The sequence below is a fragment of the Saccoglossus kowalevskii genome, chromosome 21, assembly GCF_978046115.1.
Source record: "Saccoglossus kowalevskii chromosome 21, keSacKowa6.1, whole genome shotgun sequence".
NCBI classification, from domain to species: Eukaryota; Metazoa; Hemichordata; class Enteropneusta; family Harrimaniidae; genus Saccoglossus; species Saccoglossus kowalevskii.
Genome location: NC_140661.1, coordinates 25,179,395 through 25,203,475, shown reverse-complemented (window position 1 = coordinate 25,203,475; position 24,081 = coordinate 25,179,395). Strand labels below are relative to the sequence as shown.

Here is a 24,081-nt window from a genome sequence, read left to right as displayed (position 1 = left end):
AAGCAAATCTCTCGTTTTTTACATCATTCGCCTGTTTATTTATTGCACGGTGTTTACAGGTTAGTAAAATCTGGTTGTCCATTTCTCGTGTATCTGTCAACTCGTGTCATCTGTAAACCACACAGGGCCGAAGTCCCAATAAATGTTACAGGATTAACTCCAAAATGAAGTTTAACATTGTAAACTCACGACTAAGCGTACAACTACCGACTTATACCACGAAAACGATAAAAACTAGTACTATGTTAAATATGCTACGTGCGAGTTATTGTTAACAAGATTGCAGCTTTGTGGGACATATTATAAATATATTACAGACAGGTTATTGTGAAAAGAGTTTCAGTTTGTCACTTAAATACAAATGCATGAATGGCCTTAGGTAGAGTCTCGAAGTTGGCCTAAATACGCAGCAGCTCATATCCAATAAACACGTCATTGTGGTACCACACGTGTGTCAAAAGGATTGTTTTTTTCACCTAGATTTTACTCATATTGTTAGTATCCGTGGTATGTGAAGTAATAGGTTATATCATTGTAACATGTCAATAACAATATTTGAAGCATTTGGGGGGTAATAAACTAATCTGACTTTGACTGGCTTGTCTTATGTGACCTAAATAATTAGGCGGGGTCAGTCGTAGAAACATACTACGGTTTGGAATATTCTTTTGCACGTTTCACGAAAAAAATTAACCTCGTTGATACAAATATTTAAAACACCCCTAACATATAATGGAATTATCAAATCACCCTCGTGCGAACAGTTTAGTTTTGAAAGCAGTTTCTGATTTTGAATTAATCGTTGACTAAACACTTATTATTGCTATTATGTCAAAGCGTAGACGAAGACACTCTCCTCTTCTTAGGTAGATATAGTTCGCGAACAATCTCCAAGGAAGTTGGACTAGCGAGGACATCGGTTAGGAGGATTGTGCGGCATATCCATCGTACCGGTGGATACCTTCCCACAGGAGTAGCGGCCGCCGTGACTGATCCCTGTGGTACACATTTCCGAACAGTTTGCCATTCTGAAAATAAATTATCCTGCATATAAACTCTTTGCGAACGTTTATTTAGGTAATTATATATATATTTGGCTAAAATGTATCTGACTCGAAATGATGTTATACAGTACAGCACATACAGGAAGAGATTGTGGTTGATATTATTTGTTTAATGTAACATTTGTAAAATGCACTAGTTTTACTCTATGTCAATTTTCAGTATTTTACACCACTAAATAACTAACCTTAAAATGTTATTGTGAATAGTAGCAATGCAAGTAGCAAATTGGAAAAGGGCAACAACATTAATTCCGCAAAGGGCCAATGAGTTTAGTTGTAGTGTTATATTGGGCTTTGAGACAATAGATTAAAATCACGAAACAGACGTACTGAGTTCAAAATTTTGGTAAACAAGTGGCACACGTGTTCAAAGACATGTCCTTTTATTGATATGCAATGTTCGATTAATTTTAGAATTACAGAAAAACAAAACATGTAAGCCACGAAATTGAATCTCAATTAAATCACCCCGTTGATTTATAATGTAACAAGAAGTCAACCACATGTTCCATTTCGTTAACATCCTTGATTGCAGCTACACCGACGATTACATTTCATCAAAGTATTATGTTTGTATTCAAAACATATTCAATGGTTTGCAATAAGCATAAGGTGGTGTTACAGAGCTAGGCATGGATAGGATAATGAGTCACATGACTGAGTTGAAGTGAAATAATATTATAAATACACCCCTCCCCAAAAAAACAGGTCCATGAAGTTAAACATATGTACCTATTTCAAACAGTGCAAATTCTCACTTTACTGTCCTGAACCTTTGCGGATTCCTATTCTCTTTCTGTATTTCCACTTACACATATAATTATGGTCAGCAATTGAGAACGCTGTTAATTCACATGTTTAGAGCAAACGAAGTAAATAACTTATTACTGGCGCGAACGTCAGTTCAAAAGCCGCTAATGATTATTGCTTCTGATGTAAAACATTTTGTAAAACAGTTGCATCATGGTACCAGATTTATGAACATTTTATTACTTTTGATATTGTGTTGATTTCATGATTGTGGGGAATTCCTCATGTGCAGCATTTAACCTTGACACTGCATTTGATTTCCCATGTTTAGGGAATCACCAGTTAATCTGGCCTGGGTGGTGCCGGGCAATTCTAAGGGGGGGGGGGGCTTTCCATTTTCTGTATATGAAAAGGGGGGGCTAAAAATTTTTCCAAGAGTGAAGGAGGGGGGGGGATTATAATTTTCTGGGTTTATTCACATATATTGTATAGACGACGGCTGCTGTGATGAACATACTGCAATGAGAAAGAGTTATTGTTTGTTTGTTTTATTGCACAACAATAACTTAATCAAATTAGTATAAAACATGAAACTTCATTTGTAAACAACAGTATAAACCTCTGTAAATAGCATAAAAAAACTTACTGCACTTTCCACTGTATGAAGAAAAACAAACCTTTTAAACAAGTTTGTGAAAAGCAAACACACTAATATAACACAAAATATAAAGATAAAATATATTTATATAGTGTAATATTTTGTATGTAAATAAATAAAATATATATAAAAAAGTTTTCATATTTTTTAATAAAACACAACTTTCTGAGGAACTGTAGATATTGAACCTAGGCATCTATTTTTGATCCTCTCCATTCCTATCAATCTCTATCCTCATCGCAAAGAATATCAGTATCGGCACTATCACCAGGATCATTAGAACCACTTTCACCATCCTCATAACTCTCTCCACTGGAACTATCAGACAGGCACTCATATTTTAACTTCAGTTCTTCATACTTCATCATCTGCTGCTTAGCTGCAGCACAGAAGACATTGCGATGAATGAGGTATTGCAAATATACTGCATCCATCTTTGACAACTTCAAATTGGCTTCAGTTTGATCTGAGATTTCAAAATCTACTGAACCATGTATACCATCAGGGAAACATCTTTGTACAACCTCAGTGGATGTTATCCTTTGTAGCAAAGCTGTAACTCCTCTTGCAAAACAATCTCGTTTTCGCTTCTTCACTTTTCTCCTGTTTTCTTTTCTTAACCAAGTCAGTGTTTTATCAAGATCTGCCATGAACTCAGTAGATTGACTGCGGTTCACTCACCATGCTGTCATTGTAAGCCGTCTGTTCAATAGCCCACTGTTTTAGGCGTCTTCCATAACTGGTAAATAAGTCAGAGTAACTTTCCCCAACCAGTGACAAACAGTGAGAGGCCGTACCACTTCTTAAGCGTGCATGAGACCCCATGTGCGAATAGTAATAGTGAAAGAAGACAGCCAGATGATTGGCAGCCGCGTTTCAACATCACGCAGAATTTCAAAAATGGGCTTTTATCTTTGGAGAATACTGAGAGCATCAAAGAATTTTCCTCTAAGTATGCAGTGGAAGAGCAATATGTCATAGACTATTTACAACATCTTACCACACTAAAGCAAATGAAAACCATTAGGGAAAAAGGTAGAAAGAAACAACAAAAAAAGAAGCAGGAAAAAAGTCATAGTGATTATGACTGGATTTTTTTGGTGTTGAATGGGACACTAAAAACATTGACAGCAGCTGAGTTGGATAAGTACCTGGACCATAATAAGCTACCAAAAAAGGGAACAAACAAGACAAAATGAAAGCAATTACCAGTGATGTAATCAGAAAATCATATAAAGATCAAGCAAAAACACATAAAATCACTGAACATTTACAAACTGTAAACACCAGAATGTACAACACTGACGAAACTGACTCAGAGGACTCTGATGGTGATGATCTCGTTGACAGTGCAGAGGAAATAGAGACTGATGACTTAATAGTTCCTTAAACTGTAGTGACGAGGTCAGGGAGAAGAGCTGGAACCTGGAAGCATGCAACGATTCATTAATGTAAATCTTTATTGTTTAAAAAAAAATCATGGGGGGGGGGGGCTACCATATTTTGTCTTTTTCTAAGGGGGGACAGCCCAATTTTTAATATACACCTAGGGGGGACTTGTGATTATTTAACAATAACATGTGAAATTCACCGGCACCCCCTCGGTCAAATTAACTGGTGATTCCCTTATTGCATCTCATAGTAATGTTTGCATAAATAATTACAGTCAAACTAACATTCACATAACACGTAACACAAGATTCGAACTCGCGCACACTTCGTAGTACCTTGCCACTGCAAGTGAACGAACTAATCACTCAACCATTCTAACTGACCCAAAGAATGCTTGCCTGTAGTCAACAGTGACTAGATGAAAATACCGAGCCGAATCTAGGACAACACAAACAACAAATACTTTTTTAACTATGCACATAGGAAGCCTAAGTATTCATGATTCAATCCAAACCACTCAGCTTTGAGTATCCGCTGGGACATATACTGTCCACTACCGGAGACAATCGGCTGCGGAAATGTAAATAATTACAGGCAAACGAGCGTTCACATAACTACACGCAACACAAGATTTGAACTCGCGCACACGCTGTGATAATACTATCAGTGTGTCTGAACATTCATTGGAATGTTTTACAGTAGGTTTATGGCAGGATAGATTCTGGATTAATATTCTCATGGATATTTACCCAATGCAAATACATTGGATATTCAAGGATGAAGATTTCTAAACCTGAATGTACTGTGTCTATATTGATTACAAATTTAATCTTCAAATGTAAATATATCGTTCCTTGCAAAAATATTTATCCTTGATTATGTATTAATTGCAGGTGACTTATTAGCATGTCCAGGTTTTAGCCAAATATAGGCAATAGTCTTGTTCAGAAGCATAATCATTGAGTTACGGAAGTTGAATGTGATTGTATTTTTCAACCTAATCACGACAGTTATAAAGACTCACAACTTATATACATGTATTTATATATTGAGGGAGTTGTATTTAAAACATTTTGAATATGCAGAAAAAAATGCGTGTATATGATAATTAGCATCAATGTCAATCAATTCTATTGAAATCCACCACATGCTTTGGAATTCCGTGTGAAGTGATTTTTGTCGTATTCATATCATACCTTACGTCATCATTGTCAATGCCATAGTTTCACTGACAGGAGTGAGTTTGAAGGCAATAATGAAAACACTATTTTAACGGTGTATGATGCTGTCACAGAGTATGACCTCAATGTAGACACAGGGCTTCATTACTAAAATAATGCTAACCCAATCTGGAGTGACAAAATGCAAAGACATATTTAAAGAAAATATTGTTAGAGAAAAGAACTATACAAAGGATTGTTGTGACCGCCTACACTATTTCCCCCCTTTCTCCATCTATTTTGTTACAGAGTTACTTAATACTACTGTTGAATTACAATGAGTGCTGCACCACCACCACCAAGTTATGAGCAAGCTACAGCCGGAGAGGCCCAGTTTCCTACCTTCCCTCCGCCTGTCAATGATACATACAACACACAATATAATACTCAGTATGATTCTGATCAAAATACTGATGGTAAGAATTTTATGGACGAATTTTCATTTTTAATGTGAGATATATTTCATATATGCAGATTTCCTACCAACAATGCTGGGAATCTTGCATATAATTTTCTGGTATAATTTAAATTAAATTAAATTAAATTAAATTTTAGTACTCCAAGTCATGCCTTATTGGATGAAAAGTTAGTCGAAACAGATACGGTTTTCTATATTTGTTTGTTCAAAGCATTCTATTGTAGAAATGTAGTTGTACTTTAGGACCAGCCACTCTGCTGCAATCTACATTGGTACCACCATCAGCGACAACACTTTATAATCTCGAGCCTGATCCCGCATCATCAAGATCTAGAGAGGAATGTCCAGCTGAAGCGTCTAGTGCATTCAGTGACAACACAGTCAGAATAATTTTTATTAGGAAGGTATGTTACTGAACAGTCACTTTTACACATCCAAATTTGTTCCTCAGATGACTACCCAAATAATTCGTCAGCTGGAGTCTGCAATTGAAATATCATTGGGCTTGTTTGCAATATACCAGTACATTGTGATCGGCAATTTAACCCTGTAGCCCCTTTTATATTTGTTGGTAAAACTGTACTTTATTTGAGGATTTGTTTGGTATTACAAGATTACAATTATACAAGAATAGGAAGAATACGTGTATATCGATATTGTGTTTCATTCTACGGTTACTTCTAGATTCGTCATGCAAGTCTTTGTTTTACTGATTGCAGGTTTATGTGACTCTGATGGTTCAGTTACTCTGTACAATGGGATTCATTTCACTTTTTCTATTTAAGTAAGATTTACTATCGTCATCCGGCATCTGACTTAGGTCAATGTTCCCATTATCAAATTTTATTGTATCAGGACACATCTGTGATGTGGGGCGGCTAAACTTAGATGGTATACATCAATGAACTTCAATCATTCTCTCTTTGCATTGTGACATCTTTCAGAGTTGATTAATACATCTATGACATATCCTGAAAATGTGGCCTTGCCATGCATGGAATGCATTCATACATTGTGTCAAAGTTCTGAAAATGTCACCCTTTCAGAAGATTCTTTTGGTCAAACTTAAACTTCAGTCCACAAAATACTACATATTTTTCTTTGAATTAAGGGGTTAAGATTAAGGGAACACGAATCAGCTGGCTAAAGCAAGGTTCTACAAATTCAGATAGTGAACTGTGTTACATGCTATTATTTTTCATTCACCAGTGATGACGTGAAATGGTTTGTGTGCAGAAACTCCTGGTTAGTTTGGACGTCGTGGTGAGCACATATGTATTTTTTATGATATATATATATATGCGGTAATAGAGGAATTAATACACAATTACATGAATATTGAAACTCGACAGCACTGTTTCGTAAGGTACAAGTACCTCACTCATCAGGAGCTTTATGTTTAAAAATTCACTGCACCAACGAGCATACAATAATTTTTAGACCTCACCACTCCACACTAAACAAAAGAAATGAACTCGTATCATCATGCCGACACAGATCAAAAGCCTTATTATGTAACACTTAAACCTGTATGTTTTTTATTTTTAATTAATATGTTAATTTTCGGAGCTTATAATGTATGCTCGTTGGTGCAGTGAATTTTTAAACATAAAGCTCCTGATGAGTGAGGTACTTGTACCTTACGAAACAGTGCTGTCGAGTTTCAATATTCATGTAGTTGTGTATTAATTCCTCTATTACCGCATTTATCCGCTCTACATATACTTTGTATTGAGCACTTTTGTTTTGGAATAATCGACTCCCACATCTAGACTATATATATATATATATATATATATATATATATATATATATATATATATATATATATATATATATATATATATATATATATATATATATATATATATTAGGCTGTATTAGACTTGCCGCTCAAGTGTTTATAGCACTTAACCCCCTGAACACGCAACATAAGAAATAAGGCCTCTAACCTTTTTATATTGCTTTCAACCAGTTTGAGCAAAGAGAAAGACTGTCCAATATACCACCAGCCCTTACCCCAACTCTGACCCCAACCCTACAGCCCCCAATTTCAGTTGTATATGCCCCTCTGGATAACTATGGTGTCCTCAAGAAAGGCATATACAATTAATCTGAGGAGGATAATAGAGGGTAGGGGTTGGGTTGGAGTTCGGATTAGAGGTGTTGGTACATTGGAAAGTCTTTCCGACCAAGACTGCCATAATAGAAAATTATGTTGACTTCATCTCAAATTATCAAAACACTATATTGCATAATCTGCGCCGTTAATTTGTAGGTACAAAATGGCGTTCAAAAGTTCAATTCCCATGTTTGGTGAAAGACGCCTCCCTGATCAAATATTTTACTGTAATTGAATGGATTTACGTTGTTTCTTCAATATAGTAGCAATTTTCACTTTACTATGATTAGTATTGTCTTCATTGAAAGCAAACTTGTTATGTATCCTAGGTTTTTTTGCGTAATTACCGCATTACCGTTTAACTACCGTTTCAGATCAAGCGATATTTTCACGATCCATGAACCATAATTCCATTTTAAATTTTTCAATTAGCTTTGCGCAAATATCCTTGATAGATGAACACTTATTTAGAAGTGAAATTGACAATACAAATATTAGTTAATAAAATAATAAAACAATTTTATTCAACTTCGCCTCGCTGTTATATGCATTACTTGCGACATGGTTGTTAGGTTGTGTGAATATAACAATTTCTCCCAACATTTAATTGTTGAATAATAGTGATTTTAATTTTATTTGCAGTGGGTTGTTCATTTTATTCATCATATTTCTAGTTTGCTGTAAACCATTCCGAAGGAGTTGTCCAAAAAACATAATCATGTTGGAGTTATTTGTAAGTTTCTCAAACATACTTTTTTTCAATTTTAAAAAGAAACTTTTCCTAGTTTATATTATATGCCGCTTCTTACTACACTTACTGCTCCTTTGAATGTGTCGAGTATGGAAAGGCCTTTGATTCACTTGTTCTATTTTAGAAGTAAAGCTTTGGTAATTGTTCGAAGTAATGATTATGTGTAGTCCTTATAAGTCTAGAATAATGACTCATTCAGTAAATTTCAACGTCCTGTAAACACCTAGCTCGATTGCTTCAATATTTTATATGTACACTTCTAATTATTCTTTCAATTTTGTCTAAACGATTTTCGAATTCTTCTTGAATACTTTAAGATTTGATCATCTTTTATCAATGCCACTGAGATTCTAAGTTAATCTCTGTTGTAACATTGCTATCCCAGTGTGCATCTCCAACCACGGAGCTATAACAGACTGTTACTTATTAATTCCAAATAAGATTTGACGAATATCATTTTCATTCCAGACAATCTGTTTGTCAATCGTGGCTGGTATAATATCGAGGTAAGTAAGAGGTTGTCTCAGTAGACTTTCACGGTTGTGGCACATCACATCAAAGCAATAACACAGGACTCACTAAATATAGAAATGATATAAAAGAAGATAACATTCTTACTCCCTCCTATAACAATGTGACGGAACGCACATTTTGAAAGACATGGGATTGAACGTCACAGTCGTGTCATGACATAATTTACAACAGTTTACTCCATAATTTTTTTTCTTCTCAGTTACTGTGACACAAAGTCTGTACTGATAGCATTTGGCATCAGTGATGTAAGTATTCATTGAAATACCCAAAATTTCCATATTTTTGAAAGTTCGTCACTCGTCATTGTTATTATTGCATAAATAATTTGCGTATCGCCATAGAGTTTATTACGTAGCCACAAACTACGGAAATGAAATGTACCCGGATACAACCAAAAAGATGAAAAGAGTATTTTGGTTGTTAAACCGTTGGTAATTACAGATTGTGATCAGCATGATCCATACTGGTAAGCGTATGGATTTTATTTTCAGAATTTTCATTCAATTCCACATTACCTGAACTACAGTAATTATCATGGACGATAACAGACATTCGCATAAATATTTGCACGAGTGGCAAGTTATACATGTATATTCTTAATCAACACACTCATACACACGTATGTTAGCACTTTAGGTGGTCCCCCGTTTTTGATTGATTTTCATGACGATAATTTTAGTTCTCTTATTTTTAGTGAATATTTTATTTCAGTTTTTGTTATTTTTTATCTTTTTTAAAAACCGAAACCCAATTGTTCCAAAGGTGTCTTAAGTTGATCATTGTCAGATTGATTTGATTGTTTACTCTGTCAGAATAATTCATTTAATGTCCATAACGCAAATTGTCTCATTCTAGTGAATATCGGCATTCTTGACTGATTGATTTGAGATTTCTTTCTCATTAGAAATCAACGGAGCTGTATCTGCTGACAGACTGCGTTTATTTTTATGTTTTTCAACTCACTTCTTCGGTGTGTGGAAATATGCATGAGATAAATAAATGTTTTTAGTTCGACGTCACTTACATGACTAGGCTCGGATTAAGGCACAATTATATATTTATTTGATTGTATTAGTGGATGTTATATGATTTCATTGATAAAGCATTACTAGCTGATTAGAACTGGTGAAGGTGTCGCCATACATCATATTTCTCGGAGCTTTTTGTAGTGAATAATCCCCCTAAATCTAAACTTGTGATTTGTTTTGCAGGGAGTATGTCTTGGAATGACGATCTTCTTGATACAGACAAAGTATGATTGCACTATATATGGCAGTGTAGTGTACACTTGCTTGTTGGTTGTCGTCCTCTCTGGTTTCACATTTATTTTCACTTACAATGACATATTGCAGGCTGTATATGGTGCAATTGGAGCGTTGTTGTTATCAGGGGTAAGTTGTATATGTCATGAATCTGTCTAAAGCAAACATCGAAGTATAGGAAGTATACAAGTACTTCATTATTGAAAAGCTGTAAACTGTAAAACAGTTTTCTTTCCGATATAAATAATATGCCATGTAAACTCACATAATCGTTTTTATCATTGCAGTTCTTTGCGTATGACACGCAACAGATTGTCGACGGCAAACGCGGCGAAATAGGTCCTGAAGACTACATATTTGCTGCTTTGAACATCTATACTGATATCGTGCATATATTTCCCGATTTATTTCGTGTGATTGGCTGTTTATAAGGCAGATGTATGAAATAAGCGAAAGAAGTCTATATCCCTGGTGATTTAAGTATAACGTTGTCAAATATGACGGCGCTTTACATACGCGTTTTAAGCTCTTTTATATGCTTTTTTACTACATCCGTAATTTACATAGATAGGGGAATATTCTGTGATTTGTTATGTGTGAAGTAATAAAGAAATATTTAATATATACACGTACTGCTACATTGCCCTTCAGGATAAGATAAACCCACAACAGTGGTTATGATTGTAAACTCGCGACTAAAAATGAGAAGTTGTCAAAATGTTATACAACCTATTGATCTGTTAAACATACTTCGTCTAGTTTGTTGTAGGCAGGGTTTCATATGGCGAAGATCGTATTTGTAAAAAAAACTGTCTATAAATCTATTATAGATAAGTTATTATAAAACAATTCCACTTTAAAAACCAAGTTATGAATGGTATGTTTAAATGCTTTTCAAGTAGAGCCAAGGAAATCGCAATGCTCACAAAATGAGGACATCTTGCTACCCAAACACGCAACAATCCATATCAGATCATTGATATGACGTGTAAAGACTAGATAGCATTCGGAGAAGATACCGACCTGCGCTAGATTTCTACAAAACTTACTGACTGTAAAACGTTAGCGTTAGCTTATTAATATGAGAGTGGACAGCGGAAGCTTTGGGCTGGTTATTGTAGGTATAAGCTACGTGAAGTTACGGTGTTATAAATAGAAGTTATGGAAACTGCAACTGCAACAGATCTGACACTGAGGGCAGAGGAATGCTGTTCAAATATTGTAGAAAACAGCGGAGGCTGTAATTACACCCGGTACTACACCTAAATCTGGACAGAGAGGTGCCACTGAGCATTTGTATATCCTTGTATTAGGAACAATACATACCCTTATTTATACCAAAGTACAATTTTTGAAACCCATACTTATATCGTGGTTTTAATTTTATTTAATTTGTCAATTGTGAAATCACAGTTCTTCGTTTTGTTGATCTTCTTAGACCACCAGAATATGTTGATGGGTGTACAACTGTACAGTTCGTCTACAACTTACGCCAGATATTGATACCTTGGATTTATACCTATTTGGGAAGTAAATAAGACACATATCTTGGAAAACAGGACCCGTTCAATTGCACGTTTCAAATATGTATTTTTATGTAAATTCTGTTTTTATTTTTCTGTAGGTACGCACATTATTTTTTTATGGTTTGTATCTTTATTTTCATCATGTAATATTTCTCTGTTTTGCATATCCTGACGTCCTGAGATTTGTAGTTGTTCCATACACTACTCAAATTCAAATTTACCCTTTTTGTCTCAATGTAACCCAAGTTTGTAGGCTTCATATACTAGCGAATTTAGATTAGATTCATCTATTTTGATCCAATATTTTGTCATATATTTTAATGACTGCGAGAGGGTATCTTTCCAGCTCTAGCACTGCAAAAAAACATGATTGGTTTAACCATTGCATTAAAACATTTTAAGAAGGTTTAGGATTGAATCGGTGTTTCTGAAACATCGTTTGTTTTATTTTTAGGCCTCATAGATCTTGCTTCCTGAGCCCCAGCGAATTTTCCCAATTTGTGAACTTTTTTTCCGAGGTATGTGTAGGTTTTTTTCTAGTTCCTTTCCATGGACATAGAAGTTGAATTTGTCCAGTGACAATTTTAGATTTAGAGATATTTATATTGAGTTTCCATTTCTGACAGTATGTTTCAAGGGAATTGATGATGGCATTTGGCAAGCCTGGACAACAAAACAAGGTCGTCTTTGACTGGTTACTTTCACATTTAATGATTTATTCATATCAACAACCCACCCCTAGGCATAAGCTGTTGTGTACTGTTGTGGACTATTTAGATTTGGGGTGGGGTGCTCTGAAGTCAGTTGAAAACTGGAACCATCGACTTTGGGGCCCTTTAGCTCCCAAAATGACCCACATTATCTTTTATTGGCCGAAAATCTTGGCTCAGTCGTGAGAATGGGGGTTTACATAATGGCGTATACTTAATCTATGGCCTATGGCCTATGTAGCAAATAATATCAATCTTTATTGCGTTCGATTCCTTATTAGGATTTTGACTTCAAGTCAACATAGAACAAAGAAAAAATATAACTGATATATTACGCACTAACTTGAACGGAGCCAAGCACCTAGTTTCGCTTCTTTTCATATGTAAATTATAACGCATACCATCGCTCAATCCGAATGACGTCATTGGTTTATAACTCATCACATGATCACATGACGATACGTCACCTTTGAACCCTGCTGTGTTGTTCGCACCTGAGATTGTCTGAAAGCTGTGACTTTATCGGTATACTTACATTCCAAAATGTCCGGAGGGACCGATGGGCAGCCGTACGCACTCCTCCATGAGGAGGACCCACCGCCGTATACAACAGCAAACACTGATTCTATTTCAACGCAAGGGCTGACCAGCAAAGATGGCGTTGCGGGCACATACGGAACCACACCAACTGCACCCCATTACGGCTATGCAGGTAATCGCCCATCGCTCAGTCCGTTGTTTTATCATTTTAGCAGTACTCGATCGTAGGCGCCTCCCCTAGATAGCTACACTAACTAAGTCCCGAACTTGTGGCTTGGTGCGCCAATAAGCATGACACTTGAGGTGTATACTAACTCCGACAGGTGTAAGACATTTGAATATATATTGACATATTTACCACTATTATTCCACAATAGTTACAAGTACCGTATTTGCTCTATTAATAGCACATGCACTTTAATACATAAATTTCAGAGCTGTTTCTATGGTCAAAATAAGTTTTATTAGAGGTACATTACTTGGGGTTTGCAACTACGGTGACATGATATCAAGATCCCATTTCAATCTCGCTCTCGCATAAGCGTTCCAACTCAGAAAAATGCGAATGCGCATGCCCGAGGTAACTAGGATACTGGGATGTCCAGGTGGATCAAAATAGCTGCTCACGATATGATGGATTACGATAACTATATTTTCTGTACATTTTCGATGTATTACATTTTTTCACTATGAATGTGGTAATACACGTTTTATTGTATTATTACAAACCGCCTATGTCATGTCAGAAGGTCGCAGCACCAGTCTCGCTATCTACGAGATGAGACTTGAATGGGATCTTGGCATGATGTCACCATACAGTACTATGCGCATTGCAAACCCCAAGTAATGTACCTCTGGTTTTATATAATATGTTTATAAATTTCAAATGGCAATTGAAAACATCAGACAAATACTACTTGTATAGAACATCAGTGCAGTCAATAAACCTTTAACTTCTCTTTTGATACCGACTCGCTTTTGAAGTTTAACGATCTGTGCCAAACGCTAATGATACTATCGTAAAATTTGTATTAGAAGCCGCATCCCTAATAGAAGTCGCACCAATCCTTTTTAAAAAATTGAGAACCAAAAATTTATCATTTCTCATTAGTGTAGATGCTCTAATAGAAGCCACATACCCTCTGTTGCATCGTACCATTTTAACAGAAGCCGTGGTCTCTAATACAGATTTTACAGTACTTGTATTATTTACTACATGAATCACTATAATTTCAAGCGTAAACAAATTTTATGATTGAATAAACTGAAAAGACATGTGGGTAATGGTCGTTACAGCCAATGTTTTATAACTATGTATAAATGTACATAAAACAAATTCATACCTTCATAAAACATAGTGTACAACAAATGCAATATTCAGTTTATATGCTCTTCTTTTGGAGATCTGCTTCTAATAGTGCAAATACAATATCTGTGAATTGTTTTGCCAGGTACATTGGCACTGTATTCATTTACTGTGGAATACTTTATTTTCGCTGGAATTAATTTTCGCTGAAAAGGCTTTTTGGACGTTTTGTATAAAATTTATTTTCACTGATTTTTGATGAGTTTATATAGAAATATAGGAAAAAATGTATATTCGCTGGATTTTATTTTCACGGAATCAGCCTTTCAGCGAAAATAGCGAAAATAAATTCCAAGTGAAAATAAAGTATTCTACAGTAAACAACTATCAGTGTTGCATTAACACCATTTATTGGGAAATACACACTTTTTTATCGTAAAAAGCAAACATAATCACGTAATGCACACAAATAATGAGATTTCCTCAAACCCATTTACCTACTAGAAATAGACATGTGTATAAGTACTGTAGAATACTTTATTTTCGCTTGGAATTTATTTTGGCTATTTTCGCTGAAGGAATGATTCCGTGAAAATAAAATCCAGCTAATATACTTTTCTTCCTGTATTTCGCATTAAACTCATCAAAAATCAGTGAAAATAAATTCCATACAAAATGCCCGAAAAGCCCTTTTCAGCGAAAATTATTTCCAGCGAAAATAAAGTATTCCACAGTACATCATTCTAATTAGTAGCATTACCCAAACAATAACTCATAATTTTGTTAGTTTTAGGACCAAATGATAACAAAGATGCCCTATGGCAATCACCTTCACTTTGTATCTCTCATAGATGGTTGACCCATTAATTACATTTTTTTAATTATGTAATTTTAGCAAAATTGGTCTTCAAATCACTATTAAAATTGTGAAATTATGCTTAGCATAATATGAGTGATGCCATAAAGCATTTAATACCAAGTTTATTTATGTTTAATGATTTATCAATAAACTTATCCTTCAGTGATTGATGAATTGGTAGTACCGGTACTGCTGAATCCTGTAGAACTGTGATTCTTACGATGTTAGATTGCATGTATTCTTTGTGAATGTTTACCTTTGGGAGATATGAAGAAAAAAATAAAGCTGTCGATACATAGAACCTAATATAGCATCTTTAATTGACTTTCTGACAGATACACCTTATCAAGGCTCTTCAGGGCAAGTACCAGCATACAGCACAGTGGATCCAACACCAATGTACCAACCAACTTCTGAAACAGATCATATTGTTGAGGGTGGTGGGTTTACATCGGAAAATTCCTTCTCTGATATGAATGTTAGGAATGGCTTCATCAGAAAGGTAAAATTATGAAGTTTTATTTGAATTCCCTAGTTTTGGTTTAAGGATGATTGTTACAATTATATTTTCACATTTTGTGCACAATTATAATCCATCGTGTTTGGTTTAAATCATGATCTATGTTTTGAAGTGTATAATTATGTTAATATTGCCTTTTATTTATTTTATGTAAGGCCAGACTTTTATTATCCCTTGTTTCGCGAACCCGCCGAATAAACATGAGCCGAAAATGAAATAAAAATAACATTTTATTTCAGCATAATTTCCCGCGCCCGCCGACTTGTAAGGGCAAAAAGTTGTTAAAAAAACTTATTTTTATCTTTTACCTCAACCAATGGGGGGGAAAAAGAAGTCGGCAGGCAATGCAACAATGTCTTTGCACCTCAGTGTACAGGATCTGACTTGTTCACCAACATGGAAAACATTTTCAGATGCTGTTATATAATGTCATATGCTTTTTATTTATAAATATTATATATTGCTCATTCCGTCAGGTGTATTTGATTCTAATGGTTCAGCTGCTTGTGACTTTTGCTGTAGTATGTCTGTTTGTATTTTCGTAAGTAATATCATACATGTATGCTTTATCTATTTTTATACTTTAGGCATATGCTCCTCCTTTATCATTTTCTCTTAACACAGCTTTGTCTGACAATGATTATGAAAAATTAATAAACATGTACTATAACAAAAACAGAGGATCACAATGAGCAGAAAAACAAACGGTGCAAAAAATAGGATTTTAATCTGCTGGTTTCTAAAAATAGACAGATCATTCTTTATAGTGCCTGAGTAGATGCATTAATGGGTCAGAAACAAAATTATAAAAATGTAATAATAATAATAATTATTGCAATCAAATCTATTTTAGTAACTTTAAATGTCTAAACTATTAGTTTTTACTCATGTTAAAATTTGAAAAAAATCAAATAAATGAAAATTAGCTTGCTTAGTTTTCCTCATGAAAAATCCTTGACCATTTGACTTAAATAAGGGAATTTAAATTCTATGGTATAAAGCCATTTTCTGCCACCGTTTTGTTGACATTAAATGTAGTCTTCTGTAATTTTATTGTTAATACTACATGGACATAATTTTCTGTAAGTCTTGATCAACATTCTTAAAATACAAAAAACAAAACAAATTCAATTTGTAAGGTGAGAAACATCACTGTAGGACAAGCTTACTATGGAAGTACTATGTTTATAGACAGAATGACATTGCAGTTACGGGGGGTGGGGGTTATGGGGTAATAATTTGTATGTGCTATTACGTATTCTAAAAAGGTTTTGTCTTTGCAGGCATATATTTGTTTGTGATGGATGGATTCACATGACATTTTCAAGGAAATTGCCCTTGAAACACAAACCAACCAATTATCTTTTGGTAAAGACTTGATTATGGTTGCCATGGAAACAGCAACTTGAAAACAACTTTTCATTTACCGATATAACACAAAAAAGAATAGCCACCCTTGCCAATTGTCAAGACTCAATTCGGTTTTGGAATGTAAATATGAAAAAAGTGGTTTGTCATCAGAAGATATTATTAATACAACAGAATAGTTGTATTAGGCCAGACTTTTATTATTCCTTGTTACACGAACCCGCTGAATGAACAAGAGCCGAAAATGAAATAAAAATAAAAGTTTAATTCACTGTAATTTCTCGCACCTGCCAACTTGTAAGTGCAAAAAATTGCTACAAAAAATTATTTTTATCTTTATTTTTTTTTCGCCCGCCGCATAACAAACCCAAGTTGCATTTTTATGGGGAGTATCATGATCAAAGTACCGAAGTCTCGCGCAGATCTATACTTTATGCGCGTTGGTTGACAGTGAATCTCGGGTATTGACCTTTCTGCATGACTTATTGACTTATAAAAACTTGAGAAACAAGGAATAAAAAAAGTCTGGCCTTAGTGAAAATAAGTAATTTACATTTGTGTCAGAGGTTTGCATCTTTGAAGTGCCTTCTAGCTGATATACTTGATAGTATCTATATAGTGGAAGTAATTAATGTAATGTATCATACAACAGTTAGATTTTTTTCTGTTTTTCAGTGAACCAATGTGTGATTTTGTGCAAGACAACCCAGGATTTTATTTTGCTTCATAGTAAGTATACCGGTACTTGTGGTATCTGCAGTCTACTTTATGAGGTGGAGTTTCTAAATAAGGAGTGTTTTCTTTCTGTATGGGGTATTTGCAGACTACCTTTATTAGGAAGTAGAGTTTTCATTCTGTATAAAGTGCCCAGCTGCACACTAACTTATTAGGAGGTGAAGTTTCCAAATAAGGAGTGTTTCCATTTTGTATTATCCATGACGTGCCATGCTCGCATTTTCTTTTACTTTTTAGTGCAGTATTCCTGGTTTGTTTCATTGCATTGGCCTGCTGTGGGGATCTGAGACGAAAATCTCCTACTAACTTGATTCTCTTAGCGTTATTTGTGAGTATACTTAAATTGATTTTTTTTTCGCTTAATGATTTGTCTATTTTCCATGTAAAAATCTGGGTCGATGTTTAATTGATCTACCATACCATACTCAGTATTCATGCTTGACTAAGAACCCACCCCACACTTATGGGGGATTTCTGTTTTCAGGTTTACGTTCGACTTAGCAGTCACCCTTTCCCAAACGTCATAAATCATAACATTGAGTCATAAAACCTAGTCGATGAACATTGTCTTATTTGTCCTAATATTTACTGTGTCCATTCTTGTATGTATATCGTGAACGGGTAAACTACAATTTGATGGGATAAGTTGATGTTTGTGAATCATGGTAAAATAACTTTTCCACCCTCAGTTCCCTTTCAAAAATTGTGAATCACCAGTTTTGAAAAAAATCTGTGTTTTTTCGTCAAAATCAGTGCCAACAGATCCTATTTAAACATCATTTTTGCATTGCAATGTAAAAAATACAATCACCAATGAAGATAATGATGAAGCTCAGTTTCCCCAAAGCCCTAACTTTTACACCGTAAATTCTGATGAAATTTAAATAATAATATATGTGTATTTGTGAACATTTCTGTTTCTTTATTGTATGAAAATATTGTAATATTCTCCCCAAAGTAGCACATGGTGAATGAAAACTTATCACCTCCTAAAAAAATCATGATTTTTGATGACCTGCATACCCTGGTCATTGGTATCAACTATGTAGATTATGTAACTGTTTATTGTAACTACATATATGAAATGTGGACTTTGCTTTTACATTTTAAACTTAGACACAATACTCTGGGGTTGAATATTTATTGATTTATTTGAATAATGTACTGTACATCTAATAACAATCGTTTTCAGGATTAAATTTGCTGTGTTGTATTTTTTCTAGACTTTATCGCTTTCTTACATGGTTGGAACCATATCAAGGTATGTATACAACTGCCCCTATCAATCTTATTTTAGCATGAGATACTTTATAAATATAAATGCATTATTGCTTTAACATTTCTACACATTCAGTATTATAAACCAACAATTAAATAACATTTCTACACATTCAGTATTATAAACCGACAATTAAATAACATTTCTACACATTCAGTATTATAAACCGACAATTAAGTAACATTTCTACACATTCAGTATTATAAACCGACAATTAAGTAACATTTCTACACATTCAGTATTATAAACCGACAATTAAGTAACATTTCTACACATTCAGTATTATAAACCGACAATTAAGTAACATTTCTACACATTCAGTATTATAAACCGACAATTAAGTAACATTTCTACACATTCAGTATTATAAACCGACAATTACCGGTAAGTAACATTTCTACACATTCAGTATTATAAACCGACAATTAAGTAACATTTCTACACATTCAGTATTATAAACCGACAATTAAGTAACATTTCTACACATTCAGTATTATAAACCGACAATTAAGTAACATTTCTACACATTCAGTATTATAAACCGACAATTACCGGTAAGTAACATTTCTACACATTCAGTATTATAAACCGACAATTAAGTAACATTTCTACACATTCAGTATTATAAACCGACAATTAAGTAACATTTCTACACATTCAGTATTATAAACCGACAATTAAGTAACATTTCTACACATTCAGTATTATAAACCGACAATTAAGTAACATTTCTACACATTCAGTATTATAAACCGACAATTAAGTAACATTTCTACACATTCAGTATTATAAACCGACAATTATATAGCATTTGTTATATTTCCTCTTTTCATCATAAATTCAAATTATATCTACACTTTCCTACAGAAAATTTGTTGAGTGAAAACTGAAAATTTTGACTGAAATTTTGTCTGTTGGCTCCACAATTAGGATTAAGGGTCGGATAAAAAAAATATTTATGCAACATGCTATGTTTGTTTTTCAGTTTTTATGAAACCAAGTCTGTCTTAATCGCCCTTGGCATCTGTGCAGTAAGTATAATACTTGAATTTCACATATACTTGAACATTATCTGATAACCAAGTTTAATATGTGATATTCCATATTTCTACGAGATCTGGTATTTTACATGAAAGGCGTGGAATAAATACCTCCAGCAAAAATCAAATGATAATATTTCGAATATGAATTACTTTTTTATAGTTCAATATAGAAACACAGATTTTTCAGAAGTGAACAAGACATTGAGATTACTTCATCAAAATTCATTGTCATCAAATGTGTATATCACATTATTAAACATGAAAATGTCCACCTTTGTGGAATCTCACACAAATTGTTGACACCACTATGACCTTTGTTTCTGCACAATGCAGAAAGTGAACAAAAAAAATCATTCATTTAGCAGCCACTAAAAGTGAGAAAATGAAAACCCAATAAATATACATAATTTTTCTCTAGATCTTAATACTAATAACTTCATAAAAGTATGCCCTCTATGGCAACTCATTGAAAGTATGCCTAAGGCAACTTAATAAACTATGCCCTCTATGGCCAAAATGAGAGTAAAGTCTGAAAAGGTAATATACTGAGGTCACCGTTTTCAGAACTACAAATCATCCCATGGATCATTTTTTGATATCTCGTGTCTGCTATCTACCAGTAATAAGCTATGAATGATTTGATTTGGTCAGATCACACACAAATTGAAATTGAGCATAAACATAATAAAATATTAATAAGACAGAAACTGCATTTTGGAATATCATTTTGTAGTACGAATCAGATTAATGATTTACTGTAAAAAGGTTAATTATTCACTGAGTTTTAATTTTGCTTATTTCGCTGACTGGAAAATGCGCTAAATTAAAACCCAGTGAATATGTAAAATTTAGCATAGAACACATTATCTAAATGATAAAACCGTGAATTTGAAACCCACTGAATATGCCTGAAATGGTAAATCAGCGAAATTTAAACCCAGTGAAAATTAGTCATTTTACAGTAATACGCTCATGTCGTAGAAATTGTCAGTAGAGTGGAGGTTCACTGTTATTTCGAGAATAATAATGAGCATTGGCAGTGTGAACTTGGCAATTCTTGTTTGAAATATGGTCGGTACAGATGTATTCACCATATACTAGTAGTTTCAGTCATGCATTTATGTAGTGGTCTTCATCTTTTCAGTCGCACTGTTCACAGGACAAGTTTCCCTGTGTACCGGCTGAAAAATTGCATTAATCACATTAAATGTTGCATTATACATTTGTCATTCTCTCCTATTATGCATTGTTGGAAGAATTAATCATTAAATTTATAAAATTTATTTTTACAGGGTGTTTGTCTGAGTGTGAGTCTTTTCTCCATTCAGACAAAGTATGATTTCACATCATGTGCTGGTGTACTGTTTGCTTGCTGTATGTGTCTCTTCTTCTTTGGATTCTTCTGCATCATCTTCCGATCGGAAATCCTACAAGTCGTCTACGCTGGACTTGGAGCAATACTTTTCACTCTGGTAAGTACTGATTAGTTTACTAGTAAGCGTGTGAATCACAGCCTTAGTACGGATTGGTTCACAAGTAGACATGTGACCCACATCTTAGTTCTGATTGGTTTGTCATCTCTCACCTTACTACTGATTGGTTCACTAGTAAACAAGTGACTCCCACTTTACTACTGAATTGTTCACAACTAGACATGTGACCCTGACTGCAACTGTAGAGAAAGCACTTCTAGTTAAAAGGTAGTGCAAAGATCATTGTAGTGGTTTCTTTGCTCTATCACATTTTATCGCTGAATATCATCAAATCAGTTTGTGTCCTATTTGATTTCTAGAATAGAGTTAAATGTTATCTAAAATGTTTTATTTGCATTCATTTTAAAAGTCAAAGATCAAAAAAGATAATAAAAGTCAACAGCTTTATTTACATCATAATTGAATTGAATAGAATCCCATTATTGAATATAAAATCAATCAAAACACAACAATTCTTTGTGCATACTTTATAAACTCTTAGTATACTGTGAAATATTTCAATTATTTTAGTTGGAATTAATTTTTGATGAAAAGATTTTTGGGTGTTTTGTATGGATTTTATTTTCACTGATTTTTTAACGAGTTAAATGTAAAATATAGGCAAAAAAGAATATTCACTTGATTTTATTTTCACTGAATCATTCCTTCAGCAATAATTAATTACAAGCGAAAATAAAGTATTTTACAGTATTCAACTTGAAACAAAATCATGAAATTCAGCGATGCGATTGGTAAACTATATATGAGTAATATTTATTTTTGTTTGCAGTTCCTGGCATATGACACCCAATTGATCATCGGCAACAAACGTTACGCAATCAGCCCTGAAGAATACATCTTTGCGGCCCTTAACCTGTATATTGACATTGTATACATCTTTCTCTTTATTTTATCCTTATTTGGGGGCAAAAAGTAATTCAGGTTCTGGGGGAGAGGGTGTGTGTGGAGATGCAAAGATATTTTTGATTGTATAAAATATATATCAAAATATTCCTGGGAAGTAGAAAAATATATCATCTTGAAATGTTTAAATATTATGTTTCATTTTTAACAGATTTATTATTCTCTTTGTTGCATTATGGGGGATAGGTATGTATGCTAAGGTCACACTGTAATTTCAAAGTCAACTTTTGTAACCATTTACGAAATTAAGCTATCATAATTTTTGTCATATTTTTTTCAAAATTTATGATTGAGAACTGTTGTCTATAAGACATTATTATACACCCAGCATAGAATATAAATGAATTTACCTTTCCATAGCAGTATTTGCAATTGTTCCCAAAAAATGTCTGCAAATTCTGTTGTAGTCACATTCAAACACTTTGTTTTACATTATATGCAGAAGTGTTATAGAGCATGATGATGGAAAGATAATTATGTCTCTAAATGCATAAGTTAAATTATTACTATAATCAAAGAAAAGATGTATAATGAAAAGCTGCGTGAGTTGTGAGAATGACGCAAAGTATGCTTTCAGGCAGTTAAGGTTTGCATGGACCACCACTGTGTCTGATATTATCACTGTACCGACATACTTTGCAGTATTCTCATAAGCAACATAAAAATGGCGAACCTAAATTTTGGCTTCAAAAATGATTTCATTTGATAAGTTAATTTACAAAAAGTTTTATTTTATACACATTCTAATAAGGTTGTATTTTGAATTAAAATATATTTTCTTTTGAGTGCATTTCACTTCTTGGTGTGATAATCACTCGGATTTGTATGTAAAAACCTTCAGAACATTGTAAGACCCCGTATTAAAGTACGTTGTAAATGTTTATTCAGAAACATCACAAAATATTTTATGAGTTTGCGTGGAATAAAGCATTCTGAGTTCACAAGTACGTTATGTAATTACATAGTCGTCAAAGAATTCTATGTCTTTACTAAATGGTTGCTGGCTTACATTGATAACAAGCCTGGAGTGGTGTTGTATGTTTATGAATATTCATCATTACACGAACTAGCCAATCAAATGGCTGGATTTTATATCATGTGCCTTCGGTATGTTACCCATGGTCTCACAGGTATGCACTCTTGATATTGGGCAAGACCAGACACAACTGTCCATCATGATGCTGATTCACTAGTCTAATATTAGTCTCCCGATCATAGACTGCATGTGGTCTCATCAACTGTGGGTGATATCTGCAATTACTCGTGCCTGCTACTGTGTTATTCAGAAGTGATTTTTATTTTGATGTGAAATTGGGTGTTTTAAAAATGTATTCTCATTATTATATAATATCATTGCCATGGTTAATAAATCATAATGCATTCTTAAGGTTTCTGAATTAGTTTTTATAATATGAATACCAAATATTTGAATTATATGCAAGTTCTTTTTCAAAAATTGGCTTGATTTTTGTTTATGCTGAGAAACCTACATTAAATGATTTAGGTCACGATACTAAGACATAAAAACAATAAATAAAGGATTATGCATTAAAAAGCATTACGAAAGTCTGGCACCACACTGCTAATGCTCATTTTTCTCCAAATTACGGTGAACAATGAACCAACCT

At 33.9% G+C, this 24,081-nt stretch overlaps 2 protein-coding genes across 3 annotated transcripts; both read left to right on the top strand.

Moving 5' to 3' along the window:
- The first annotated feature begins 10 nt into the window (after window positions 1-10).
- LOC144364051 (protein lifeguard 1-like) lies at window positions 11-10,795 on the top strand. 2 transcript variants are annotated; one of them, XM_085494875.1, is made up of 9 exons: window positions 11-59; window positions 5,334-5,500; window positions 5,746-6,286; window positions 6,712-6,765; window positions 8,267-8,357; window positions 8,844-8,881; window positions 9,109-9,154; window positions 10,121-10,300; window positions 10,459-10,795. In XM_085494875.1, the coding sequence occupies exons 3-9, from the start codon at window positions 6,237-6,239 to the stop codon at window positions 10,600-10,602; spliced, it is 603 nt and encodes a 200-aa protein (XP_085351001.1). In that variant the 5' UTR covers window positions 11-59; window positions 5,334-5,500; window positions 5,746-6,236; the 3' UTR covers window positions 10,603-10,795. The 2 variants fall into 2 exon arrangements, with proteins under 2 accessions (XP_085351001.1, XP_085351000.1); XM_085494874.1 differs by having other exon boundaries at window positions 5,334-6,286.
- A 2,004-nt stretch (window positions 10,796-12,799) lies between these two features.
- LOC100377995 (protein lifeguard 2-like) lies at window positions 12,800-23,840 on the top strand. The gene is made up of 9 exons (XM_006823957.3): window positions 12,800-13,119; window positions 15,448-15,614; window positions 16,109-16,173; window positions 17,676-17,729; window positions 17,973-18,063; window positions 18,959-18,996; window positions 20,000-20,045; window positions 21,350-21,529; window positions 22,320-23,840. Exons 1-9 carry the CDS (start codon window positions 12,951-12,953, stop codon window positions 22,464-22,466), a joined length of 957 nt encoding a protein of 318 aa, XP_006824020.1. The 5' UTR covers window positions 12,800-12,950; the 3' UTR covers window positions 22,467-23,840.
- The last annotated feature ends 241 nt before the right edge of the window (window positions 23,841-24,081 follow it).